At 40.8% G+C, this 12,033-nt stretch overlaps 1 protein-coding gene across 4 annotated transcripts in view; it reads right to left on the bottom strand.

Moving 5' to 3' along the window:
* Positions 1-12,033, bottom strand: part of Ubx (Ultrabithorax) — a 95,021-nt gene that overhangs the window by 80,437 nt on the left and 2,551 nt on the right. For 2 of the 4 annotated variants that reach the window (XM_064700395.1, XM_064700396.1), the window contains exon 2: positions 2,319-2,369. The exons of the other annotated variants lie outside the window; for them this stretch is intronic. In XM_064700395.1, the coding sequence (XP_064556465.1) occupies positions 2,319-2,369 (51 nt within the window). The remainder of the gene's footprint in view (positions 1-2,318; positions 2,370-12,033) is intronic. 4 annotated transcript variants of the gene reach the window in all.

Here is a 12,033-nt window from a genome sequence, read left to right as displayed (position 1 = left end):
GCAGCAACAACTATAACAACAGCAGCAGCAGCAGCAGAGCTTAAAGGTAACGATGCATGCAACATTGACGCTGCCGCTGCCGTTGCCGCTGCTGCTGGCGGAAGCCGCGCAGGAAGCTCAAGGAGCACGAGCACAATTCCTGGCGGCCGCACATTTCAATAATTATTAACTGCAACATGCAACATGGAGCAGCAGCAACACACGCACACCACACACCACACACCATGGCCAATGTGCTACGTGCAACGTGCAACATGCAGCACAGTAGCTGCCGCCACAATTCGAACGCGACTCTGGACCTCGGTCGCGGCCGCGGCCGCGCCTGCAATTATCAAAACTTGTCCAAATTGACATTTTTTGTATTTTTGTTGCGGCTGCCTCTGTTCTTGTTGCAGTTGTTGTTATTGTTGCTGCCAGGCGAACCGCGTCGTACTCTGGAATAGGGTGTGCAACGGGGAGCACGGCCATTGGCATTTGGCACGTTTTGGATTTTGAAATGCAAACACGGCATTTAATTCTATTAAGCCCGCAATTTAATTATCTCTTTGGGGGAAAATGTCATGTTCAATGTCAGCAGCATTGCGAATGACGGCCCCGCCCACCAAATGGATGCAGTCCCCACCCCACCAACCTTCCCCTAGGCCCTAGTTGCGTTTAGTTTGCGCCAACTGTTGGGGTTCGAGCTCTGTTTTTGTGCTGTTGAAATGAGTGAGAAATGACAGCGAAATTATGAGATTTTACCCGCGCAGCACAGAATGATTATCATTATTATAGGTTGTATTTAGCGGGTAAAAGGTGGGCTTTGTTGTCATATATACCATATGCTATATAGATAATATCATATTATGTTCCTTATTCTATGTATAAGTAAAGGAAATAAGATTTATGAAATGATTAAATGATTGGAAATCAAGTCACGAGTGCAAATTCTCATTTAAATAAACATCAGAGCTCAACTTTTAAGTAAAAATAACTAGAAAATCTGTAGCATGAACTGAGCTTAATATTTAAACACATTTTTGGGATTGAAAAAACTAAAACTTCTATAATTTTTCTTTCTATCATTCAGCCTAGGTGGCGATCTCATCTTATTATATACTTTAATATACAATAAATCAAATTAAAAGATAACAAAACTCTTATTATTAAGAGTAAACTTAACTAGGGCCAAATCAACAGATCGTTTCGCTGAGCCAACCTTATAATACCCACTCACTTTGGCAAAGTGGTAGCTCTCTGCGGTGGCACCTAGTTGCCAGCTCCAATCTGTATCTCGCATCTTATCCCAACTCTAGTCAATTGCCAAGTGCCAAAAGTACTGCCCACCGCACTGAGGATGACCGCGGCCAGGATTGCCGTGGAGCATCTCTAGAGATGCAAACACTCACGCTTGGACTAGCTGCCCACTTGTTGCGTCTGTGCCAATATTTAGCTACCGCTTTGCACGAGATAATCAATTGAATATAGTCAATAATAAGCCAGGGCAGAGTCGAGTCTATCTCTATCTCTAGGGGAAGGGTGACGTGTGGGTTGGGGTAAAGTCTGGGTGGCGCGTCTCGGCAATTTTGCGCCTCAATTCATGCCTTGCGCCGGCTTGATTCATGTAATTTGAGTGGCTGATCAGTCTGGCGGCCTTTCAGTTTCGCAATTGCTCAGTTGCCCAGTTGCTCAGTCTGTCAGTCTGGCAATCTGTGCGTGTAATTGGATTTTAAGAAGTAGCTGCTCGGAGTCGACGTCGACGACGACGACGCGCTGATTGATAACCTCGCAACGCGAAGGCTCCACCAAGCAACTGGCTGAAAATTAAACGCCTCCAGTGGCTCTGGGCCACAGAAGTCGCCGCTTGCCGATAGCAGAGGCAGGCAGAGCAGTGGCTGAGCTTTGTGGCCGCAGTGCGAGCCACTTGCAACGTGTGGCTGGTGGCTGCTACTTGACTCTGCTTAATGTTAACATTAATTGCGCTGACGTTGCGTGTTGCCAAGCCGCATTTGGCCTAATCAGCTGGCAGGCCGCATGGGGCCGGCTAATCAATCATTTCCACACGGTCTGGGGCTGGCGCATTTGAGTTAACGTTTGACGCCCCCAAGTTACAAGAGAAGATTCCCAGCTCCTTTTCCCCTCTGATGCCTTCAATTTTGCTTTGCCAATGTCTATGCCGGGGAGTATGTAGCACCAACACCTTTTGCTAATTTCTAACTAATTTCTAATATTAGTAGACAACTCTACGATATTCTAGGCTGGATCTTAACTAGTTTCGTTGCGCTAATGCAAAATAAATTTAAAATATAAAAGAAATAAAAATGTGGAAATTTTCTTACCCATGTCTGTTGATATGCCGCCGTATTGTGTTAAATCAGATCTTATCTTACCTGAAAATGCAGAAGACCAGAGAAGAGAAGCGTTTAAAAAATGCTAAAAAATTGTTGACTCTCCACAAGCTCCACGCCGCAGCAGCCGCTTGGCGAGACGCAGGGGGAGAGCGTTGCATGAGGTATTAATGCTTAAGCAGCCCCACGTGTGGTGGGGCCACTTCTGTAAATTGAAACTAATCTTTCTTGTTGTTGCTGCAGGTTGTTGTTGTTGCTTTTGCCATAATGCAGCAAATTGCTAGAGCATTAAAGAGGGTGGAGGGATTTAGGAGAAGCGTAAGCCGAGTATGCTCTGAACAGTAGCCGATTAGGGACACGTTCGTTTGATCTTTCACCTATGCAACTGATCACTTAAGAAGTGTAAGGCAACACTTATAATTCAACTTGTTAAATCAGCTGCGATTGGGATTTAAAAAGCAACTTAGCCTAATAAACAATTTGCTGTTTGATAGCCAACACACTTAGATCCAAGTCAAATTTTGCTGCATAGCCATTTGCACTTGTTACTGTAAAGTAGTCCAAAATTATTATATTTGGTTGGTGATCATTATATTTGTTTGCAATATTACTAATAGGGCTTTTCTATTTGGCTGGTAATGTTTATTTATTTATTAAAGGAAATATGAAATATATAAAAAACTCTATAGCCCGAGTGATGGTTTTCCCAACTGAGTAAACTAGTTAACTTAATAATAAGGGCGCTGACGAAAATAGACTGATAAAGGCTTGATTTGTAATGGTCTATGGCCGGCTTTTTACAGCTCAGCCCAATACGAACGCGAAACAAAGTTTTCCAAACACAACGAGAAAAACTTAAAAAGGCCTGGCTCAGAACGGAGAATAGAGATATTTCTAATTACTCGCTACTTTTCAACAACTATTAAAAGCAGCATCGGGAACTTAATATCTATTTCCCTTCAAATCTCTATTTTTTTTTTTTAATTTGGTTAATTAATGCCTATGATTTTTGACTGAATCGTGCGATTTCTAATATGCTTAAGCTGAAAACTACACCAGATAATATTGTTCTTGGCTTGATTTTAGAGATCGTTTTAGAGAAAAACACGGCGCATGCCCATCTCAAATGCATTCAATTTATATTTAGGATATGGCTTATTGGAATATTTTTGTATAACAATTTCAATCTATCAATCAAATTACTTGAGCTAAGACTACTTTCAAGACCCCTTGGCATTTCGTCTGGCGCTACAAGAGCCGTCCCTTACGTCCTGACCAAACCCTTTCTCAGACACCCTACTCCCCTTCTCTCCTACTCCCTTCCAACGGGACGGTGCCTCTGTCGCTGTCTCTGTCTATGACTCCGTCCCGTTTCTGTCTCTGTCTTGTATTCCTACTTTATATTTTTTCTCACAATTTTTAGCGCCGTTTGTTTGTTTACGCCGTGAAAGTGCAAAATGTAAACAATCAAAATGCCAACGCGCCCAAAAGTAGTCGGGTTGGGCGGGTGGGCGTAGTAGGGGCTGGGGGTGTGGAGTCATTGAAGGTGGCACAGCAAAAAGGTAAAGTATAAAAATATGATTTAATGGCAGCGATAAAACACGTGTGTATTTAAATATGCGCGTCTGGCGCCTGAGTAAACGTAATTTCCAGCTGAAGAGCACACAGTGAGCGAGGGAAACAGCACTAGAGCAGGAGAGAGAGAGAGAGAGAGAGATAGAGAGAGAGAGAGGGAGGGAGAGTAGTAAACCCAGACGGACATCCAGATGCAGACTGCAGACATAACACCCAAAAAAGAAACAACAAAGAAAAATATTAAATTAAAAAGAAAAGGAAACACAACTATGCGCGGAGTGTGGGGGCCCGACTGCGAGCAGGGGCGCCAACTAAGAGTAAACGGAAAATTTGACAAACGCTTTTTTTTTGCAGCAGCAATGAAAATTATGAAAATTGTAACTGGGAAGAGTGAGAGAGAATGCAGGGGGGCAAAAGGGCAGCCACTTTAGACAAATTCAAACAAATGGTTGGCGGCTCGCCGGAGCGCCGGCAGACAGGAGTCAGCAAAGGGGGAGAGGGGTGTTTATAAGCGACGTGCGCGTCGACAAATTAAACATTTAGTTTGCGGTTAGAACTGGCAACTAGTTCGTCAAGTGCAGCAGCTAGCCTCAAGCGTCCCGGAGGCATACCCTAAACCATCTGGCTGCTGGGTGTTTGTGTTTTCACACCTTTTTGAAAGCGCATTTAGCCGATTTTTATGACTCTTTAAAGCGGCGCACGCTCTTGACAAATACCCAGCCGCATAAATGAGCTGGCAAGCCAGAGAGACAAAGAGGCAGAGGGAGAGAGCGTGAGCTAGAGAAATAGAGAGCAGAAAGAGCGCGCATTTGTTTGCACTTTGTCTGCAAGATCTTTACGTTTTTATTGCCCCATCAAAGGCGCTGATAAAAATCTTAATTGCCGACCCAAATAAATAGACGGCACGACGAGCACATGTCAGCCAGAGAATATGCCATATAATACCATATCACACCAAAGCAGTAGCTCTCAAAATTTTAAAGAAATAAGCAACTATTTGGTTGACTTGAAGACTCGCCCTTCACTTTCATGGGGGAAAAACTCGTTAGCTATTTAGCATAAACACTTTCCAGCCAAGCGACAAGTTTGACCAGCAACTGATAAGAACTGAAACAACAACAACTGTAACCAGAAGAGGCAAAGAAGTTGCAGCGAAAGAAGTCATTAAGGAAACATTAAATTGACATTAATGTGGCAAGGCGGAGACGGAGGCTCCTACTGGTCAGGCGCCGAAAAGGGAAGCAAAGGCTGGGACACGTTGGGGCGCTCAGAGGCGCCAGCGATGGGTTCTTAGGGGCAACCGCTTTGAGTTCAATGTACGGCAGTAAATCAAAATAGTTGGTCTATTATTCATGTTGGCCAAAAGTCGCATACACCACATCGATTCGCTTTTACCAAATATTTAAACTGGTATAACAGTTACCCAGTTTTGCATGGAGCACTCGTAAATCACAGATTGGAGACTTGGTAAACATGGGAGGCTACTGTTCGAGTTAAGAGAAAGAGTGAGAATGAGTCAAAAGAAGTGAGGCGAATGGTCGCTGGTCAAATGCCCTTACTAACTAACTTGTATACGCGAGAATCAAAATCTATATTTAATTTTACCTATAGTGACAATATACAACAGAGAACCTTTTCCCAAATCGAATAACTTTTTTTAATTTCTGCACCGCATTTTGCCAACCAAAAAAATTTCACATATATTAATAAAATGGAGATAAGTCAAGAATTTATAAAACATTCATCTGGTATACATTCAGCCAAACGAACCACTCTTGTGCTAGAGTTTTCTCTATGCCAGAACGAACCTTAATACATTTTTGCATATTAACCATGCCAGCTGTTACTGGTTTAGGATAAAATATTTCACAAATAAAATACTTTAATTTATGCCACAGGCAAATACGGATGATTCACTTGGCTAAACCAAAAATGCAATCTAATGTGATCTGCAACCCTTTACACATATTCAAAGTATACCCAGTTCTTTTTGATATTAGATAATGTATGCTTGTATGTGTGTGTGTGTGTGTGTGTGTGTGTGTGTGTGTGTGTGTGTTTGCCACTAACTAGTCAACTTGTACTAAGTTTCACATAGTTTTGGTCTCTTGGTCTAGTGCCTCAAGGTAGTCAATGCATAATTGTGAACCAATAAATCTTTGTCACTTTTGTTTTCGAGATTTCTATCTTAATTGAAGCTCATTATAATATGCGTTTCCTACGTTTCCAACATAACGCAACTTGTGTTACCAACGAGCCAGCCAACGATCGACCCCAGCTGGGCACATATGTATATAGTATATGCCCATTCATGGACTCAAAGTCGAACTGAGCCGATGCTCGTATTCAAATGGCAACCTGGCTGGAGATCGGTCTCTGTTTGTGGTGCGTGGTGCTTTTGCACTTGAGAAGCTGCTGCCTGGTGGCTGGAGATCAGATCGCAATCAACGTTCAAGCCAGCACAAATCCAATCCGATCTTGGCGAGGGCCCACCACCAATGAATTATTAATAATAAATAAATCATTATTAAAATCAAAATAATACGCAAATATGCATATTAAACGACAGCAAACAGACACACCCACACACACACGGACAGATAAACACACAGATACAGATACAGATGCAAATACAGATACAGATACTCATATTCGGATACAGCACATAGATGGCCATATCCAAAAACTTCATGGCGTTGCCAGCTTGTGTTTCTTTTCATGTTTACGCCACTTTCTCATATGCACACACATACCTATACATGTAGGCATATCTGTATCTGTGTCTGTGTGTGTACACACAAGTGGTTATAATGAATGATTTGTTGATTTATAATAAACACGCCGAGCGGCGTCGCAGTCGACGTCGCCGCTATGACGTATATTGGGGACCTGGGCCCAAAAAGTATTTCTTCCGTTGGCCACTGCGGCGCTCGCCGCTGCCCTTAAATCCGCGGCTACCCCTGCCCACCTCCCTTCCTCCCCGCCTGCCGCTCTTCCATTGCCGTTGCTGACTTGCCCCATCTCCAGTTGACCCTTTGGCATGGCGCGTTTTCGATGCAGTTCTGTATATGTGTGTGTGAGTAACTGTGTGTGCTTCTTGCCGGGGCTGTGTTGTTGTTTTTATTAGGTATCAAAAACACCTTAAAACATGATTTTGCAACTGCCAAGAAGCGACCAACGAACAATGGTATAAAACTGACGAAACTGAATGAAACTTATCTAAAAGTTATAATGATAAACGTATTGAAAAAATTCTTTTTTTAAATAATAATATCAGATTGTTAAATAAGTAGAAAAAACAATGCCGGATATTTATCGGAAATTTAGACAAAATTTTAACAAAATGGAAAAAAAATGTGATTTCTTAAATTGTGTTTTATTTCTTTGCTTTTATAATGTAATTGTTTTTTATACATTTATAAAGCAATGCAATTATGTTTAATTTATTTCATAATAATTATTAATCGATAACGAGTGTCCCAGTTTTCGGAACTGGAAGCATTAAGAGAAGGAAGTTGCGTAATGAATGCACAAGTTGACAGCAATTTTGCCAAGCCCACATTCTTTATCCTATATCCTCTAAAATGACAATGTATTATATTTTTGCAAAGTATATATATTCTTGATCTTCATCAACAACCGAGTTGATCCATCCGTCCGTCTGTCCGCCTGTCTGCTTCTATGCGAATTAGTCTCTTAGTTTTAAAGCTATCGTTTTACAACTTTACATAGGTCCGACTTTTTATTGCAGGCAGTACATATGTGAGAGCTGCCGGATCGGACTTCTATATCATATAGCTGACATATGAACGATCGGTCGAAAAGTAGGTAGGACCAAACTCGGCATTTATAAGTTTCACTATGCTCTCTATATATATGCAAAATTTGATCAACATCGGACAAATATATCATAAAGGTTTCATGATTGGTCGAAGACTAGGTTCTTGTATAACAGAATAATTAGTAGAAAAACAGACTAATTAATTCTCACATATCTGCAAAAGGCAAATGTCTACTAAGGTATTTAATCGTCTGCACACTTTCTCGTTTTTCAGAAATCTGATTTTAAATAATTCAATTTATTTTTTAATAGTTTTAACATTTTAAATTATATAGTTGATATGTTGCCCACTGTATGTTCTGGGTTTTACCCAAAAATTGCTTCTCGCCCTGCAGTCTTTTTGTTTTCTTTTTTCCATATTTATTTTTTTTATTTTGGGCCATGTGTCTGGGCCACTTTGCGTTGTCGTCGTCGTCGTCGAAGTCGATGTCTGCGTTCGAGTCGTTGTCCGACGGCCGCCAAGGTGCTTATTAAATTCCTTATTTAAAAATACATTAAAAAATGCAAGAAGCTGCCCCAGAACACAGACCAATCCCCGAATGCGGCGAGTCATCAGCTGCTCAATGTTGCGCCCCGGCTGCTGGCCGTGCGTCTGCTGCAGCCGCATCCGCTGCAAGTTGTTAACCAATTTTTCAATCGATTTGATTTGCTTTTGATTTTGCATTTTGTTGTTTGTTGCAAATTTGATTAAAAGCGCGCGTTGAAAATGTTTTCCTGCTTCTCTCGCTGCTTACATAATCATCAATAACAACATTTGGTTGGGGGTGCGTGCCACTTGTGGCCTATTAATTGCGTGTTGCAGTTGCAGTTGCTGTTGCAGTTGCGGCAATTCCTGCTGCCTGACACGCCAAATGTTTGCAGTGCATTGGCATTTGAACTGAATATGGACTCTGCGAGCTATGAGTTATGAGTTTTTGGTTATGCAATGCTGACCAAAAATGTTGCCAAGAACATTAACCTTGACTGAAATGGAATCAGAACTCAACGTGCCTCTGGCCATTGTACGTGTGTGCCACAATTGCTGCACTGCACTGCAACTAATTGACAGAGATTTGCGAGACTGAGAAACCGACATAAAAAGGTCGATAGGTTCTTGGCTCATCTTGTGTTTCGGGCTCTCTACCTAAGCTCAAAGGACAATGCCCACTGATAATTGCGCCCATTTGCAGACGCAGCATGGAAGTTGCCTCAAAATATGAATTATGATTGCAGCAGGACGTGTCAATTGCAGGACCTGGTCAGAAGATTCTCAAGGTCATTTCGGGGCAAAAAAAGAAATGGGAAACGAAACATGTGCGGCTCGCCTTTGCCACTGATATAAATCTGTTATTTTTTTCCTGCGTGGGCAACAAAATTAGCCAAACAAATTTAGGCCCCAAGACACAACATGTCAGACAGAAACACTCACACACACACACACAACAGGTATATATGCAAGTGTGCGTGTGTGGGCCAGGCAAATAAAGCAAATTTACGAATTTACGAATTTATGTTGAAATTTATCGATAATGACTTAAAAGCCTTCAGGACAATGATTTAATGGCCCCGCGCTCAACGTGTTCACACATAACACAACCAACAACAACAACAGCAAACAAATCGCCAACACAAACACCCAACAGCCAACAGCCAAGAGCCAACAAAACTGAAGTAGGTTCTCAAATCTTAAACCCTGTTTAGATACGATAAAAACGGAATTTTTCATTATTTTCTTGGTTTTTTCTCTGTTTTTATTATTCGGCTTTGGAGGCCGCTGGAAATGATCGATGTTCGCTGGAAGTGTGCGCCGATTTATTTATGGCTTGATTTTGTTTTCCCCTCTGCGAATACTTTTGCGATGGAATCAGTGGCTCACAGCCAAAAACGCTCCATATTAAATTATTGTTCACATTACAAATTGTTTCGAGTGTTAAATAAATCAACAGTGCAAACAATTTAGATTCGATATTGATTTTAATAGAGATTTGTGCGCTGATTTGAACAGCAAATCAAAATATAGAGATTACAGATTAAAGATTCAAGGAAATTGTAAAAAAAGTTTAAGTCGAATAAAAGAAATGAATGAAGGTAAAAACAATTATGTATAATTTTTAGCATAATAGCATTTAAAATTTATAGCTTAAAAATTGCAAAATTTGAATTTAAAAAAATAGTCAATTTTATAAAAATAAATTATTAATTAAAAATTTAGTTGGAATCTTGATTTAATTTTTCCTTCATTGCCAAAAAAAAACATTTAAGTAAACAAAACAAAATGTTGTATTATAATTTTTTAAGATACTTAACACTTAACAGATTTGTTTTATATTCAAATAATATCAATTTGTTTATATGTTAAAATCCTTATTTTCCGTTTGCGGAACTCGCAAACATTTTATATGCATCAATAAATTTCTGTATGTACATATGACATTTCAAAAGCCATATAGAACAACATACATATATAATATATTATACATTTATAGCATAATAAATGATCTGAGAGCTCTTCAAAGAAAGATCTTCAAATGTTGTATTCACCAACAGAGCCAACAACTCACCCGAACCTCAAATAACTCTAAGGCGTGGTGAGTTTTTGGTCGTATATCGTATTCTTATTGGAAACACATCTGGCATAATTACAGTAGGTCTCTGTAAAAACTCAGGTGTTAGAATTCTTAGAAGACCTCTTTGAGCCTAGCTAGTCAGTTGGTGTTGCTTTTGGGTAACACAACAATCAGATTTTGAGTGTGGCACAGATGAAATATGCATGCAACACCCTGTATAAAGCAGCACAAAATGGGCTGTGTAATGCATCGTCAGGATTTCACGTTGGGCATAAATTACATTACGATCATCTCTGCGTTATAGCGGGAATCGATTGATTGAGATCGAGTCCGATGCTTGGGGAATGAAGAGCAGTGCAGCACTTGGAGCGAACCAGTTCCGCAAAAACCTGTCGCCCGAGCGTACCTTCATCTCATATTTGGTTCAACTTTAATTGTTTTTTAACCAGCTGCATGCCCCTATGGGTGCTCGTGGTGGCAAGTTTGTAATTATCGATAGCCCAAGTGAAATTTGATTGATTTTTGCGAACTGCTTCCTTACTGCCCCTTACTGCTGTTTTGCCCTGCGGCCCAAGTGCCACATGAATGTTGCAAACTTAACGCGTTCAGAATGCGAATTGAAATTTATGTTTGCCCGCTGACCACCTACATGAAGGCGATCATAAATTTCGCTTGGTCAGTTTTTGGGGTTCTTGAACTGAACTTTGATGTAATTTTATTTTTTTTATTGGAATCGACTTGAAAATGAAATTTTGCGTATGATTATTAAAGGTGCTTTGTGGCTTATCGGCGACTGTTTGTGACCCCAAGCCCTGTGAGCTGCAGTTGATAAGGTTTGTGCTTAGAACTCGCTGCCAGGGGACGGGTAAATGGGCTGCGGGTTGACTTCTGAACCTGGACTTGGCTCGGCTGGTGGCCGCAGTGCTCGAAAAGGCTGTCTACTTGAGGACGTGCAGTACATAATTACATAATGGCGTTGTTAACTGTAAGAAGCGCGCATTCTGCTCAACCGCCCGACGCGAGCGCTCAGTGTGTGTCCTGGCCAAAGGATTTCTTCACGCTGCTGTTCGCTTTTTTGCTATTCTTGCAGCTCTTTTAGCCGCATGGTCATAATTTACTGCGTTGCCAGTTGGCTGCCGCAGCGGCTGCTCTTGTTGCACAAATTGCAGCACACTTTTGTTGCCACTTTGCCGCCAACGTTGTCGTCGTTGCAACAATTACTGACAACGTCGACGACGACGACGACGACGACGAGGACGTCGCCGCTGAGCATCATTAAAACCAAAGGTGACAAAAATTAGTAAACAACGACTGCTTCAAGGCGTGTGGCAGCAGCAGCGCACAGTAGAAGTAGAGGTAAGAACAAGAGGTAACTACCAGGTGCAGCTACCAGTAGTTATATCTAGATCGGTTGGTTATGCCCAGTTCGAGTGGTTTGAGTTTGGTTTATGCGTCAGTTGAGCTGGCTTCAAGCTAAATTTGTGCCCAGTGGCCGATTCAACTTTAAATTGATGCGTTGCATTAAAACAGTGTAAAACACTTTATTTGAATATTGCAGAACCAATTAATAAATGCCAACTAATTAAGAATTTTTATATAATTAATATTTTAAAATATATTCTTTTCATTTCAGTAGACTTTGATTATAATTTATTTTATATTTTTTTGATTTTGAAAATTGTTTAAATATAATTTTTGTTATTTTATAACATCTTTTAATGAACTTATAGAACTGAAAAATTCA

Source organism: Drosophila montana, unplaced genomic scaffold (genome assembly GCF_035044405.1).
Source record: "Drosophila montana isolate Dmon_TW-CO22-7 unplaced genomic scaffold, ASM3504440v1 contig_1761_1, whole genome shotgun sequence".
NCBI classification, from domain to species: domain Eukaryota; kingdom Metazoa; phylum Arthropoda; class Insecta; order Diptera; family Drosophilidae; genus Drosophila; species Drosophila montana.
Note: the sequence above shows the minus strand (reverse complement) of the source record. Positions and strands in the feature narration are given on the sequence as shown.